This window comes from Mustela nivalis (assembly GCF_964662115.1).
Source record: "Mustela nivalis genome assembly, chromosome: 16".
Taxonomy (NCBI): Eukaryota; Metazoa; Chordata; class Mammalia; order Carnivora; family Mustelidae; genus Mustela; species Mustela nivalis.
In genome coordinates, this window is record NC_139035.1 from 12,971,206 (window position 1) to 12,987,570 (window position 16,365).

The window sequence follows — 16,365 nt, forward strand, 5'->3', positions numbered from 1 at the left end:
GGCTCACACTTCTGTGAACAGCTGACAGCATTTTTCTGTCGGGGGGGGGGGTGACCTGGAGATTCAAAACCAAGACTTAATTTGTATGAAACATGACCAGTAAAAGAAAGAGGAGTTAAGATGATAATAAAAACAAACAACTAGGGTTGTAGACTTCTCTATCGTAAATTACCCTTCTCTGGCATTGTTTTGTGGAGGCTGGTCTGGCTGTTTGTTTACCCTACGCCCTAAATTGAATTTCCCCACAATCACAGGACTCAACCACAAATCTGGCTTGGATGTATTAAAATGTAAACTGGTTAAAGATTTCTGTAGGCATTTCGGGGAGAGGAAAAAAAAGAGGGGGAGGGGTACATCACATGTTCTCCATCTCCTTGTTTCAATTTATGATGGTGCAATTTATTCCAGAACAATAGATAAGTAGATATAATAGATGCGTAGAAAATCCCAAATAGTTTTCATTTAAATGTATAAACGTTCTTCCTTCTGGTCTTGCAGCGTTCTAGGGGTTGTGCCGACACGCCCGGGGTTTACCTGCCCGCGCGTCTGCAGGAGGGTGGGGTGGGGGGTGTGGGGCTGGGTGCGAGGGGGTGTGGACGTGGGGGTGGAGGGTGGGGCCAGGGGAGCCGTTACCTGGGCGAAAAGTAAAGGAAAAACAACCGCCCCACGCTTCTCGCGCGACGCAGCTGGAAAGCCGCTCAGGTGCAGGGCTACATCCTCGAGGATCCGGTGTGGAATCCCTGGGCTCCCAGACCCGCTGGAGGCGGGGGAGGGGGCTTGCGAGACTACCCTCCGAGTTGTCTGAAGCCGGAACCTTGGCGAGGGAGTGTTCTGGATGAGGTTCGGACTTTGGGGGCAGGAAGGCGGGTGTGGGGAACCTGCAGTTTCACATGCAGCTCTGAGGGTCTCTGCCCCCCAGGCGGTTGGGCAATCGGAGAGGCTGGGGAAAGGACAGATATTCCCAGGTGTGTGTAAGTGGGAGTGGAGGAGGTGGAGACGACCCCTCCATCACCGCCGACTGTAGGGGTGCAGGTGCCGGTGTGGGGCTGCTGGAGGGGGCCCGGGCTCCAGGACCCTTCTAGTTCTTACTTCAAGTTACCAAACTATGACCTTCGATCGCCTCTCCCAAGAGCCAGGTGAAAGCAGGGGTTTTTGCCCCTAACCGTGCCCCCAATACCCCACAGGCGCGCGTGGTCCACCCCACCCCGCCCCGGGCAGGTTCGAAACTTCGCGAGCCACACTCGCGTCCACGTATATTCGTCCTTGGGCAGTTGAGAAGGTCCCTGGTTCTGCCACTCTCGAAGCGGAGACAGCTGGGGTCGAGGAATCGGAACCCGGAAATCGTTTTTAAGGTTCAAATCCAGTTCTGTTGAAGCCCCAACGAGTATCTGGAGCCATAGGACCCAACCTTTCCTGACAGCCGGGCTGGAGGGGCGAAGGGACTTCGGCTACGGGGCCTCATTTCGGCTGCGGTGAGTGCGCCCCGACTCCCCGCCGTCTTGCCCCAACCAGTTCCGCTCTGGGAGCAGAAAAACGCGTGAAAGGCGAAGATGGGTTTTCCCTAAACGTAGCCTAAGAGGGTGGCGACCCCCCTCCGCCTGGCCCGCAGGGATCAAAGCACCTTCTCTTTCCTCCTCGTCCCGGCCGCTCGGTTTCAACCCCACTCTTAGCGCCCAAGTTGCCACTAATTTTTCAGCTCCTCTCCTCTTTCCATGTTCTGCTCGTTTCACTAAGAAACTGCCCGTCAATTTCAAACGCTATGTGGTTGTTAAAAAATCCTAATCGGCACGGTTCTACCACCTGCCCCGGCCTCGGGGACCCGCTCCCCGCCCGCCCGGAGACGGTTCCGCGTATGCGCTCCTGCGGGGTGTGCCCGGGCGGCGGGCTAGGGCGCACGGTGCCGACCGAGCGCTGCCCTCCGCGACTGGGTTAACGCGCGGACTTCTCGCGGCGGAGGTCAGCCCCGGCGGGTAACTGTGTGGGTTCACGCAGGGGTCTTTTGGGCGCACCTCTCCCACAGCGGGGGCTACCGCTTCTGACCCTACCCTGTCCCCCAACTTGGGAAGGCGGCGTCTGGGGGAGGGGGGAAAGGGGCCCAGAAAATGACCACGCATTTTAGAGAAAGGTCGTGCCCGCTTCCCAGCCTCACCTAGTTTGGGTTGCGGCCAGGCCCCGCCCCTCCATCTCCCCCCAGTCCTCCAGTCTAGCGGAGGGAGAGATGCCAGCACAGTGGAGTCATGCCGCTGGCTTGGGCACCATTGGCTCATGGCTGGAACACGCAGCGGCGAGTACGCACATCTGGCGGCCCGCCCGGACGGCTCCGGTCCTGATATGGAGAGAGAGGGCGGGCGGGTGTGCGTCCGAGAACCAGACGCCGGGAGAGTTTGTCGCGGCCGGCTCCTCCCCGAGCTTGCATCACCAGTCCCCCTCCTCCCTTCCCCCTTTGGCCCCTCCTCCATCCCTCCTCCCAGCCTAGCCTAGTTCGGCTGGTTCTCGGGGGAAGCTATTAATAGCATTACGTCAGCCTGGGACTCGTAACCAGGAGTAAGCTGGCTCGCCGCCAGCCCGAGGGCTATAAAAGGGGTGATGCAACGCGCTTTGAGCCACAGTCGCACGCAGCGAGGCGCGCAGTGCCCAGCGCTCTCCCGGCGCCGCCGCCCGAACCCGAGCTCACCCGCCCGCCAGTCCGCGCGCCGGCGGTGCGTCCTCGGAGCTCGCCCCTCTGCCCCGCAGACAGCCTGCCCGACCCCGCCCCGACCCCGCCCGCCCTCTGGACCCTGGCCGCCCTGCGTGGAGACCGGAGGTGAGCGCTGGAACCGAGTGAGTGAGCGCGGCGAGGGCGGCCCGCTTTCATTCCCTTTGCGCCCCTCTAATAACCAGTCCCGCGACCCCTGCGCCCGTCCCCGATCCGCGCCTCCAGCCTCTGGCTGCGAAAGAACTCTGGCCGAACTTCTCCCATGCAAGGCTGCTCCTCGGCGCTTCGGAAAGTTTCTCCCAAAGAACTTTCTCTTTTGACTTGGGGCGCGAAAGGTTCCCAATGACGGAGAGGGCGGGCTCCGGCTCCTCCGCGGGCTTCGGAGCCCCGTTCCTCTCCGCCTTCGACGCTCGCTTATCTCGCCTGGGGCTGGCGTGGGGAGGTGGGTGCGCGGGGGTGGCCGAGACTGTCCAGCTCGCTGTCCCACTCATCCTTCGCTTCGTGCCCGGCACCGCCGTTCCCGAGCCCAGCCTTCCCGGGCCCCGCGGAGAGGCACCGAGGCCGGCTGCCGGCGGAAGGGCTGCCTCAGGAGCGGGACGGAATGAATGGGAAAGGGACGGTCGTGCAGGGGTCGCGGGCGCGGCCGCTGGGGGTCGCCTTGGGCACCCTGGAGCGCTGGGCGGCGGGACCGCGCCGGAGCCTGGAGCGAAAAGTTAGTTGGCATAAGTTTAGAGGTGGCGGGCGTTCGCGTTGCTGCCCTGGGGTGGAAGGCGGTGAGGCTTCCCGGCACAGGCTGGTGTCCAGCCCCTGAGCTGGAGACTTCTGGTCCCAAGGCTCTCACTCGCTTTGCTCTCGTACCTGTGACTCTAACTCTGGCAGGTCTGCGGGTTTCTCTGCGTTTCGCACCTTGGAGGAAGCAAGGGTGAGAAGCCCGCGCAGATAGTTGAGAGAATGCCTTCGTGGTCTAGTGGCCGGGACCCCGAGAGCTTACACTGCGCTTCTTGTCTTTGAGTCTCAGTTTCCCCAGCTGAGAGAAGTGGGCGCCCAGGGCCCAGTGCTGGCTCCCTCGGCCTGTTTGGAAGTACCAAGTGGTGGTTGGACCGATGACCATTAAGGTCCTCTCTGGCAGAAGTTTTTCAGATTCCAGGGCGATGTAACTAAAAGAAAGGGGACCCATGAAGAGCCTTGAATGACTTGGGGGATGGTGGGTCTCTGTCTAATGTCACTGACCAGCTTTGGAGGCAGTGAGGGGGAGGAGACTTCTCTATGGGTCATGTCTTCCCTTCCTAAGGTTCTTTCCATTGCATTGGTTCTCCTCTGATCCCCCACACCCCATTTTCATGTCATCTGCTTACTTACTTTCCTCCTAACCATTTTCTTTTCCTGAATTTTATTACCCAGATCACATTTACCTCCTTGTAAATAAGGGTGTTGCTAAACCCTTGATGAAGGGGACTGGGCGGTGGTGGGGGGGGGGTGAGGGAGGTGGAGGGGGTGAGGGGGGTGGGGGTGGGTGGTGATGAGTGATAGAAAATTCCGGTAGTCTCCCCCAATGCACCTGTTTCATTGTGGGTGACAGTCCCATTTGTTGCGGGGGCTCCCCATCTTTTTTTTTTTTTTAAGAGTTTATTTATTTATTTGACAGAGATCACAAGTAGGCAGAGAGGAGGAAGCAGGCTCTCTGCTGAGCAGAGAGCCCGATGGATATGGGGCTGATCCCAGGACCCTGGGACCATGACTTGAGTTGAAGGCAGAGGCTTTAGCCCACTGAGCCACCCAGGCGCCCTGGAGCTCCCCATCTTTAAATGAAGGAGAAGTTGTTATTACTGCCCTTCTTATTTTGTATTTAGTATTTGGTATAGACTAATTCTACGACATATAGACTCTCGCCTTGAGGATATCCTGGACAAAGACTGGAGTAGCAGAGAGGTTTGTGGTTGTTACCATCTGGGTGGTTTCAGGGACAGTGTGACAGGTCACACTCCAGGCTGATGGTGTGGATAGGGTAGAGCACCCCAGCACCTGTGTGGCAGCTGTTGGAGCCTTCCCATCCTTTCTGTCTTAACCCCACCCCTCTCTGTATCCCTCTTGGCTCTTTCTCTCCATTGTTCTCATTCTTCAGTACTCCCTCCCTGTTTCAGTGGTGTCAAAGCTGCCTCTGTTGTGGGTACCAGGTTACTAAGATTGCTGACCGCTTGTCTGCCTGGCCTGTGGCTCTATTCTCCATTTGCCTTATTGGTTGGTCCTATCGGTTTGGATCTCTATTGGTGATGAAGCAAAAGGAGCAGTGGGTGAGTGAGTGGTCAACAGCTTGGTGAGGGCCGGGCCACTCACAGCTCTATGGCCTTGGGCAAGTCACCACCTTCCTGGATCTTATGTTAATTGCAAAATGAAGATTTGACCTCCATACCTCTAATACCAGGCATTCCACCCCATTATGTAGAGCTCATGATTTCTGTTTTCACTTGGCTGAGCATGGAACAGGGTCAACGGTTGGAAGTGTCACCCAGCCTAGGGAGGAGGAAGTACATAGCCAGGACACCAGAGAAACTAGAAATGGTTTCATGTGTGAGAACTAGTTATTTCTCAAGTACGTGAGAGCATTGGAAACAAGCTTTTACCAGCAAATAAATAGTGGGGTAGATTGGGAGCCCAGGATCAACCAAAGTGCAAAAGAAGAAAAAAGTGACCTGGATTTCATTAGCTTCCAGTTAATCCCTGGTTAATGGGGCTAACATGCATTGACAACAGCATTTTGAGTTCTCCTGAAATGGGAAAAGTGGAATCACAGTAGTAATGGCCATCCAGTGTGTATATAAATCAGCCTTTGTGACTCTTGTATCATCTTCTTGACCATCTCGTGAGGAAATGGGGGTATTGGCCTCATTTTACAGATGAGGAGACTGAGACCCAGAAAGTGTGAGTGGCTTATCAGTGATAAAAGCCCAGTGATCAGGCACAGTGATGGGCCTATTCAATTTTTAGATAGGCTGGGAGAAAGACCAAGATAGGAAGTTTGTGAAAGACCCGTATCGGCTTCCTATACTGTGAGATGTTTTACGAACAGCACTTGTTGCGGGGAGATGAAAATTAGAAGTGAAAATTCAGCGTAGTTGTAGCTGCTAGGAAATAAAATCTGGGAGTTGAATTTCCAGTTAAAGAAATGCACGAGTAAAGTTTCACTTTCTTGAAAATGATGAAACTGCCAAAGATATGACATGGTTTCTGATTGAAGATAATGAAGCAAAAGTAAAATGGAGGTTCTTTGTAGCAAGTCTGGTCAGTTTTAAGATCAATGTAGAAAGCCAACTCAGAAAATCCCCAAAGAGATTTTTTTGTCCTTCAATGAGGGGGAATGTTGGTAGGTCTCGACTTCCAGGAAGTTGTCTGAATCTTTAACTTCATTTTCCTCATAGAGGTACAGCCTGAGCCTGGGCTGAATCAGACCTTAAGAGAATGAGTCAAGGGGTAACTAGAAAGTAGTATCTCAAGAAATTAAGCTGTAGCAGAATGCAGAGAAAGCTCAGATCTCTACAAATGTAACTGATTTCCTTTCTGCAAGGCTTTGTTAAAGCATTTTTACAATCCGTTTCCACCCCCCAAGTAAGCCCACCCATTGCTTTTCATGAAAACATTCCATACCACTGACATTCTTGTTACTTTCATCGGGATGGTTGACTTTAAACTAAAAAAGGAAAAAACCAGTCCCAAACAGCAGACCCCAAGCCCGGTGAGATAATTAATAAACTTAGCTGGGGGGGTGAAATAGAACTACACTCAAATTCAGACTACCGAAGTGGAGGAGCGCCATCTGGTCATCCAAACAAAGGCCCTCCAGTGGTAGCTCTGAATTCCATCCCAGAACTACAGGGTTTTTAATCAAGTTGGTTAAGGGAGGGAAAACATGAATGCACAGGAGAATCCTAAGCCTCAGGGCTTCATGAGGCTGTTTCTCAGAGCTGATCACCGGCCAGAGAAGGACCCTCCCCTCATCCTGCCATGATGCAATTAAACTGATAGAGGAGCCTGGGATCTAGCTCACGACACAGGGCTTTGGGAAGAAAATGACAGCTGTTTCCCAGACTTCTCTGAACAGTCAGTGGTGGCACTGATGGCCTGGCATTCTTGCCTCCATCAGTGTTTTTCAGATCGTAAGGGGGAGTCCGTTCAGAGGTCAGGGTGATCTCTTCCGAAGTGTTTGAGATCACGGAGAATGACCAGCCACCCTGCCAGCGGGACCCTGCCTAGCATCTGTCACAGAGCCGGCCCCTGGGCTGGAGGGACCCGGGGGGGCCTCCCTGTTGTTTTGTATTTCCCAGGGCACGTTCATGTATTACTTTCTCAACTCCTTGCACAACTCTGGAAAAATGGGGTGATTGGTCATTAGCCTTCTTTTATGGAGGAGAAAACAGGCATTGGGAGATGTGATGATGCGTAAGTGGGTCTCAAATCTGTGATCATCTGACCCCAGTCTAAGAATTGTATGGACCAAAGACCCACTTAGGGCTCTGGAAATGGAAACAGAGTGTGCGGGCTGACACAGAAAGACCAGCCGTCCGTCGCACGGAGTGCATTCTCCCCCTGGCTCCCTGCTTCTGCTTGCTTCTCCTCTCCGCCGCTTCTGTAACAGGACCACCACCCGCCCGTGCCAGCCCTCACCCCGCCAGAAAGGTTTGCTCTGGCTTTTTTGGTTTTTGCTATGTAAATAGTGTTTTATATTCTATAAGTTCAGGGTGTGAATTCTGGGGTCAGACCTAATGCAAGTCCTGATGCTGCTCATACCGACTCTGTGAATTTGAACAAGGTGTTCAGCTGGTCTAAACCTCAGTTACCTGATCCGCAAAAGGGGGCTAGGACCTAATGCGCGGGGTTCTCATGAGAGTTACATGAGATCATGCAGGTGAGGTTTCTAGTGTCAAGGAGACACTCGTTAAATGTTAGTCACACGCCAAAGGGCTACTACTAGACTGGGCCAGTGACTGCACAGGGCCAGATTGAGAAGGACACTCCAGGGGACAGTGTGCCTAGACTGTCCCCACATACCTGGACAACTGACTGCAGGGATAAGGGGCACGGCTGCTGCTGGAGGGAGGGCCCAGCGGGCTGAGATTTGTGGGGGGCTCTTCAGATTGGAACTGTGGGCCTCTTACGACGTCCTCCCTTCACTTTCCTTCCGTTGCGCCTTTCGGCTCCCTGGGCCATCGAGTGACAGAGGTAGATGAGAGCTCAGAGACTGGTTAATTTGACCCTGTTTTTCCCCCTTTCATGTACTCAGTGGGGCAGTCTGCGGGGGACAGCAGACCTTGGGAGCAGCCGGTGCCAGGTGCTGGGCTAGCTCTGAGCACAGCAACGGTAGAGACACCCGGTCCCCATGCCACAGGCACTCTCAGCCATCGGCCAGATGAAGACTGAGACTCGGTCTAGGTCACGCTGCCCCTCAGTGCTGGAGCCAGTCCCAGGTTCCCTTCGATCCCCAGCCCCAGCCTTTGCAGACACCACGGGGCTGAACACCACCCCCCCGGGAGAGGCCCAAATTCTTGGTTCCTTGCTTTGCTTCTCTCTGAGGTCTTTTGCTTCAGCGGTCTTAACCTTAAGAAGGGGCTACAGGGGGCGCCGGGGTGGCTCAGTGGGTTAAACCACTGCCTTCAGCTCTCGTCATGGTCTCAGGGTCCTGGGATCGAACCCCATGTTGGGCTCTCTGCTTGGCGAAGAGCCTGCTTCCCCCTCTGTCTCTGCCTGCCTCTCCGCCTACTTGTGATCTCTCTCTATAAGATAAATAAATAAAATCTTTAAAAAAAAAAAAAAAAAGAAGGGGCTACTGGTCCCTTGTGACGGGACTCTCCCACCCTAGCCCCAGGCCCTGCCATACTGGGCTGCAGAAACACACGTGCTGGCTGCGGCTGCTGTCCTCATTCTCACTGACTTGGATCAAAATTGTTGAGGAAGAAGCTTCAGAGGTTAATTCGCTAAATCCAAGGGTCCCCAGGCCGTCATTCTTACTTCCATTCATGGACAGACACAGTCGGCTTCTCTTCAAATACCTTCCAAGCTTCTTTTCAAAACGGAGACTGAAAGTGGGGTTACATAAGAGTCTCACTGTTGGGTTTTTTGTTTTGTTTTTTTCTTTAAATGCTCTTCCTCTTTCAGGACTGTTTGAGGCTACATTTGCGTCTATGCGCACCAGCCAAAACTAACACCTTCTTGAACTCAGAGTAGCCTGAAATGCCACCCTTTATCCATTTCAAGGAGGCATTTTATGCACATCACTGAGCTGTGTGCTTTAAGAACCTGTTTTCCTCAGGAGGAGGCATAAAATGAAAACAACACAGAAGCCCAAAGGGAGTGCGGCGGATATGGGGAGACTTGATCCCGCGCCCCAAATCCCTGAAGTAGTTTGGGTCTCCGTATTTCTTTCAGCAAGATGATGCTTCAACACCCAGGCCAGGTCTCTGCCTCGGAAGTCAGTGCGTCTGCCATCGTCCCCTGCCTGTCCCCTCCTGGGTCACTGGTGTTTGAGGATTTTGCTAACCTGACACCCTTTGTCAAGGAAGAGCTGAGGTTCGCCATCCAGAACAAGCACCTCTGTCACCGGATGTCCTCTGCACTGGAGTCGGTCACGGTCAGCGGCAGACCCCTCGAGATGGCAGTCACGAAAACCGAGGTAGGTTCCCAGCGTTCTCTCTGGTTCTTTCCGCACTTTTCCACTGTACAGCCCCCAGGCTGGGCGTGCTCCGGGCAGGGGCTGCTCAGAGTGTGGTGATGGTGTTCATCACCACGAGGACCCCAGCAGCCAGCCTGGGGAGCCAGGACCAGCCAGCTGTGCTCACAGCCCCGGTAACAGCCTCTGCTCCCAGGGCGCCTCTGTCTCCAACACTTGCACGCTTCCCTGTCGGGCGCGCTTCCATAAGACGCCTGGAGTAAAAGGCGTGGTGAGAAGTCTGAGAGCTGGTTGCTGGCCGTGCGGTGGTGGCTCGAGGACCTCAGAGGGGAGGTCTTTGTGGGCTACTTTGTGGGCCTTTCCCTCGTGGATAAGAGACGGGATTATATCAGGCTTACTCATCTGCCATGACCACTGTCTTTGGTCAAGGGGTAGCAGAACTGGCCAAGAAAGAACTGAGTTTAAAAGGAAGTTGGTTCTGCATCTTTATGATTCTATAAAAGGGTGTGGTGGTAACAGTGACTCCTGCATAGGATTGATCTAAGGCTTCAACGACATGGCGTTTGCTGGGGGTCTCGCTGGTGGGCAGCGCTCGGTGACTGGCCGCGGGGCTCCACATGACACTTTACCCATAAGCCATAATTAGAGGCATCACCTGTGCTCCGTTAACCTCAGGATGTCATCATCGCCTTGTCTGCTACTGGACAGTGCAAGGTGGGCCATGGGGCACACACGGAATTTTTAAAAAATTCTCTAAATACCTTGAGATAACAGGATGTAATGGGAAGTAGTAGGCTCCCCATAGAAGAAAGAAAAGCATTTTGAAAGGGTATTTGGAGAGTTCTTTAGAGGAAGAAGCAGATGTCCAGTACAGAGGACAGCCAGTGACAGAATATCTCCTGCTCTGAGGCTGTACCCCTTAAAGCACCCAGCTTATCTGCTGACTGTGTTTACTAGGTGACCTTCTGATTTTAGCTCAGTATAACAAGGAGGTGCTTCTGATGGGAAGAGAATGCACCAACTAAATCGTTGAAAATTCAGGTCCCCTTGTTTGCTATAATTCTCACCTGTGAAACCGATGGGCATGCATGTGTTTGGGCAGCAGGACCCTGTTCTGCCAGGTCCCAGTCACCTCTGGGAAGGCAACAAGGTAGAATGAGGCAGTGCATCCCAGAGAGGACACAGGACAGGGAGCCAAAAGTCTGGGTTTACACCTGAGCTTTGTTGCCTGCTGATTTAGTGACCATGAACTAGTGATACCTGGGTCTCCCCGAATGCACTGCTGCTGGTCCCTCTGTCCCTCATTTCCATGTCAGGACAGTCAGGAGATTGAACCAAATGGCTCTTTAAAGCCTTTTCTATCTCTGACAGTGTATGATTCTGAGATTTGCTCTACTTTCAAATACTTCCTCATATGAGAAAACCCTGAGTCCTCTCCCACTACCCCCAAACACCTGTAGGGTTGTGTAGAGAGCACCACCATTGCTGAGTTCTTGATGAGGAACAGTGAGGTTAATATGATAGTAACTAAGGCTTACGTAGCACTGACTGTAAGCTAAGCACTGTAAAAAGCATTTGAATTTTATATATATATTCCTCCCCACACCATTAGATTGATAAGATTATTGATCGTATTTTACAAGTGAGGGAAACTGAGGCTCAGAGGAGGATGGTAAGTTGCCCAGGGTGTCACAGCTGATAAGTGGTGAAGCTGGGATTCAGAGCCAGTTTAGTTTAAACTCAGATGTCTGCCTGTGTGGTCCTGGGGTCCAGAATGTAAAAAATAAAACTGTCCCTTGCCCTGCTTACCCCTCGGGCTTTGTTTCTCTAAATCATGAGGACTTCCATCTCTGTGCAGCTAACTCAGTGTCGTCAAAGCCAAAGGACTAGTAATCAAATGGGTCTGAGGTGACTACAGTGCCCCAGGATTTCTCTGATTTGAGGTGTGGCTCCCTGGGGAGCCCTTACCTGCTGTCCGGGGCAGCGACAGGTGACACAACAAGGTCTGACGTTAGCTGCCTAGACCATCACCCACTCAAGCCCACCGTGAGTACTTCATCCCGGGCAGTCTCAGGCTTCTAAGCCAAGCCCTGCGGCTGAACTTTGTGGGTTTCCCATCAGTCATGATCAGAGCCAACCTCCAGAGAGGGCCGGATCCTAAAGCGGGACAGGGTTTTGTTCTCTGAGGAGCCCCACGGCTGCCTCAGGGTGGGGCGCAGAGGAAGAGGTTGGTAGGTCTTTGCTGGCTGAGTCACTGGTTGGATCCTGGTCACCGTCCACAGGTGGCACCAAGGCCCAGGCCGATAATGCCACTTTGTTTGGGGAATATGCTTGGGTTCCTCTTTTCCGGGAGCTTCACGGGCTTCTCTGGAATTCCTGAAGGAGGTGCTTTCATGCTCTGAGTGAAGACAGAGGTGAATGGGGTGCCCTGGGTCTCAAATCAAAGAAGAGGCAGGAGAGAAAAGGTGGCCGGCTAGCCAATGTTCCTGACGTCATTCCTAGATCCAGGGGAAAGGAAACGAAACAGAATCTGTTTTCTGCTCCAGGGGATTACAGTCATTACTGATAGATTTCAATTTGAATATCCCACTCATTTCAGAATCCAAATGTATTTTTCAGATAAACTGAATTTTAACTGACTAGTATGGTCAGTGTAATTTTTTTTTTAAGATTTTATTTATTTATTTGACAGAGAGAGAGATCATAAGCAGGCAGAGAGTCAGGCAGAGAGAAAGGGGGAAGCAGGCTCCCTGCCGAGCAGAGAGCCCGATGTGGGGCTCGATCCCAGGACCCTGAGATCATGACCTGGCCGAAGGCAGCGGCTTAATCCACTGAGCCACCCAGGGGCTCCTGTCAATGTAATTATTTTAAACTATTTTTTAAAAATTTTATTTATTTGACAGACAGAGATCACAAGTAGGCAGAGAGTCAGGCAGAGAGAAACGGGGAAGCAGGCTCCCCGCTGAGCAGAGAGCTCAATGCAGGGCTCGATCTCTGGATTCTGAGATCATGACCTGAGCTGAAGGCAGCGGCTTAACCCACGGGGCCACCCAGGTGCCCTTGTATTGTCAATGTAATTGTAACCAGCAGTTCTTCGATTTGCAGTCTTCCTTTGCAAGTACATGTGGAGAGGTTTCATGCAGGACCTGACTTCTTCAGTCCTCCTCTCATGGAGGCTGTCCTGGTTTGCCATTTTTGCTGCAGTGAAAGGCACTGTATTTAAGATGGGTTGCAATTTCTGCCTCCCATGAAGCATGCGGTCTCTTGAATTTTATAGGTAGCTCCTGAAGAAGATGAAAGGAAAAAGAGGCGTCGGGAAAGAAACAAGATAGCAGCTGCCAAGTGCAGGAACAAGAAGAAGGAGAAGACAGAGTGCCTGCAGAAAGTGAGTCCTCCCTGCAGTGCCTGGAGTCCGGGCGGGGCGGGGCGGGGCGGGGCGGGGCGGGGGGGGGGCGGCGGCAGGCGGTTGATCCTGGGTTCCAGCCCCTAGGCCGGCTTTGTGCTGAGCGGGGAGTCGGCTTGAGGATTCTCTCCCTTTGCCTCTCACCCCACTTCCTCTCTCTCTCTCTAAAATAAACAAGTAAATCTTGAAGAAAGAAACAGAGAGAGAGAGTTGTCCCTGCCTCACCCCTCCTCGTGCTCGTGTCTGCCCCCCACCAACCTCATTTGCCATCGCAAGGGGAGTCAGAAAGGCCCCTGCCCAGAAGGATGTGTAGATGGTAGTGAGAAGCCAGTTGCTGCAAGAGGGGGACAAAGCTGTTAGCACCTCCAAGGGGATTCTGGGTGTAGAAGAAGCAGGTGTGTGAATTAAAAACCACAGCTTGTCTGCTGCCCAGATTCCCGGCAGGCTTGGCCCGTCCACACATGTCTGGCCCCTTCCAGGCTGCAGGATCTGTCAGCCCAGTCAAAGGAAGCCTCCCTCACCCATTTTACCAAGAGAAGGAAGCTGCCAGCTCTCATTGGCTCAGTATGAAAAGCCTTTAATTAATCTCTTCAAACAAGTTATTTCCTTAATCTGCAAGCAGTGGTTACACTCTTTTTTTCCTCTGTGTGCTTCTGTGTTCTTAACTCCCTCCCTTCTCAGCTCATCCTGCGGCCCGTCCGAGGTCCCTCCTGCATTCTGACAGCTCCCCTTCTGCAGGGAGAAGCTCAGGCAGGAAGAGCATCTTCAGGCAGGCGGGGTGGGCCCTGGCACAGTCCTTCCCATGCCTTTGTCCCCTCCCCCGAGTGTAGACAGGCCAGGGCAGAGTGTCCACCAGGGGTCTGCAGGTCCCCAGGGGTTCTGGTGATGGCTTCAGGGAGGCAGTGAAAATGGAGACATTTTGTGTGCTGCCTTGTACATTTCTTTTGGGGAGATGAACTTCTCACTGAAATTAGCGACTCGGGAAAGACTAAGCACCACGAGTGTGCATTTCTCGGGGCCCTCTTGGGTCCAGGAGGGCTGCGCATGGGCCCTTGGACTGGCACAAAGGAGTTATCTGAGCCCTTGGTTCATTGCCATGAGAGTCACAACCTGCAGTCAACTGTGAGTGGAAACTCGAGGGCGTCTCTGAAGAAGCCTCCCAAGTTCAAAGGCTTCCCCAGGATCTGGATTCTTCCAGACCTAATGCCGCTGTCCCAGCTTTGTGACGACACTGTCCCTGGGGAGCCCACCGCACTCCCTCCCTGAGGGCCGTTCCCAGCCTGATGAACCCTGATGGCAGTGACCTCCCGCACTCCGAGGCCAGCCTTTCTGTACTGGAACCTTGGCTCCATCCCTAACACTTATGTTGCTTTTCCCCCAGGAGTCGGAGAAGCTGGAGAGTGTGAACGCTGAACTGAAGGCCCAGATCGAGGAGCTCAAGAACGAAAAGCAGCATCTGATATACATGCTCAACCTTCACCGGCCCACGTGCATTGTCCGGGCTCAGAACGGGAGGACTCCAGAAGATGAGAGAAACCTTTTTATCCAACAGATAAAAGAAGGAACATTGCAGAGCTAAGCCATCGTGGTATGGGGGCAACTGGGGAGTCCTCATTGAAACTTTCTATATCCCGAACCCTGAAGCCATTGGAGATCTGACTTCCTGTGCCCCTCTCGCATCCCAGCTGTGAAGAACCATCGAGGTGGAAGAGCTCTGGGTAACTCAGCTGGGCCTTCCCTCTCTGCGCCAGAGTGGACACTGGACCAGGATGAGGGCATCTTTTTGTCTCAATGCCAGGATTTAAGCCTTAACATGTTGGCTATTCTTGGATGCTGCAGAGGGGCCCCAGTTAGGGTCCTGCCCATCTTCTGCCTGGATTCTACCAAGACCAGGACTCTCAGCATTAGGACTCATGCTGAAGAAGTGTCTGGAGCTTGGGTGGATGGAGTGGGGCCACGTCCTGCACTGCCACTGCCTCAGCCACGCACAGGGGACACGGAGTGAGAATGACATTTAGCAATGTTGTACAATGGCCAGGGTTGTGCTTTCTAGCAAACCTGCTATCAGGCACCGGAATTACTGTGTGCGAGGCATCGCTGTGTCCAAGCTAGGCATTGTGCTCTCCTGGTGTTTGTTGCACACAACACCGGTGTGATTTTCCTCGGATCTGGTTTCTGAGAGTTTGGGGAGTGATCACCACAAGGCAGTGTCTTACAGAATGTTGAGGTGGCCAGAAGAGCTTGTCCACCCCGGGAGAAGAGAATTCTGCTGGCGAGCTGGGCAACTTCACATCACTAGAGAAAGCCCCCTTTCCTTCGGCATCAGGGTATTGATGCAAAACTCATGGGCGTGACTGCAGGTCCTCTGTCGCAAACTCAGTTCTAATGTCACAGGAAGAAAGCAGGAAGTCCGACTTCCAAAGGGCTAGGACTCTCCACTTGGTGACTTAGGTCAGGAGTTGTTTCTAGGCCAGAAGAGCCAAAGAATATTCCATTTTCCTTCTCTCGCGGTTGACAACCACATTCAGTGGAGACACATTTGAAACCGGTGATGCTGAGGCTTTAGCATTGTTGTATGTTAGTGGCATTGTTTGTCATGAGGATGTTTGTAGAAATCTGGCCCAAAGCATTGAGAGCTGTGAGAGGTCATTCACACTGGCCACAGGACTCTGGCTACTATCTGTTTAAATTCTGATGTTTCTGTGAAATCCTCAGAGTGTTTAATCCTACTCAATAGTACATTACAATTTTCTGTAAGAGAAAATATTACTTATTTATCCTAGTATTCCTAACCTGTTGATATAATAAATATTGGAACCAAGACGTGGTAAACTTAAGTGTTGTGCTGGTTTCTGTTCTTGTTCAATGGGTTTGTGGGTGAACGTGAGTCATTTCCCCACCTCCCACTCCTCCATTGTGGGCAGAGGGGCGTTCTGCTTAAAATTCTCCCAGGAGGGGTGCCTGGGTGGCTCAGTGAGTTAAAGCCTCTGCCTTCGGCTCAAAGTGTCATGATCCCAGGGTCCTGGGATCGAGCCCTGCATAGCAGGGAGCCTGCTTCCTCCTCCCTCTCTCTCTGCCTGCCTCTGTGCTTAATTGTGATGTCTGTCTGCCAAATAAATAAATAAAATCTTAAAAAAAAGAATTCTCCCAGGAGTCATCCTTTGCTCCTTGGGGAGCCTGTTAGGGTCTGTGATCAAAGGAACGAGACTGACACAAAATGAAAATCAAACAAAGCTTTATTTCGTGCCAAGCGTCAAAAACCAAACTGACTGGTAGGGGCCATTTCTTACGAAGAGATGACGATGACCCCAACAAGGTCACTCCCAAGAAGGCCGCTCCAGATGAGGCTGCTCTGGACGAGGCTGCTCCGCAGACGAGGCCACTCTGGATGAGGCCGCTCTGCAGATGAGGCCCCTCCTTGGTCGGAGGCGCTCCCAAGAAGAGGCCGCTCTTGATGAGGCTGCTCTGCAGACAAGGCCGCTGCTGACGAGGTTGCTCCCCTGACAGGGGCGCTCCCCGGACAGGGCTGCTCCCAAAAAGAGGCCACTCTGGATGAGGCTGCTCCCTGGGTGAGGCAACTCCTGACGGCGAAGAGGCGACGACGACAGC

The 16,365-nt window shown here is 53.0% G+C and overlaps 1 protein-coding gene across 5 annotated transcripts; it reads left to right on the top strand.

Annotated features, from left to right (window-relative positions):
- The first annotated feature begins 697 nt into the window (after positions 1-697).
- Positions 698-15,593, top strand: LOC309849644 (cyclic AMP-dependent transcription factor ATF-3). 5 transcript variants are annotated; one of them, XM_082702495.1, is made up of 5 exons: positions 701-840; positions 1,185-1,472; positions 9,113-9,356; positions 12,631-12,738; positions 14,138-15,593. In XM_082702495.1, exons 3-5 carry the CDS (start codon positions 9,117-9,119, stop codon positions 14,333-14,335), a joined length of 546 nt encoding a protein of 181 aa, XP_082558621.1. In that variant the 5' UTR covers positions 701-840; positions 1,185-1,472; positions 9,113-9,116; the 3' UTR covers positions 14,336-15,593. The 5 variants fall into 5 exon arrangements, with proteins under 5 accessions (XP_082558618.1, XP_082558621.1, XP_082558620.1 ...); XM_082702492.1 differs by lacking the exon at positions 1,185-1,472 and having other exon boundaries at positions 698-840; XM_082702494.1 differs by lacking the exons at positions 701-840; positions 1,185-1,472 and adding an exon at positions 2,590-2,820.
- Positions 15,594-16,365: the final 772 nt, after the last annotated feature.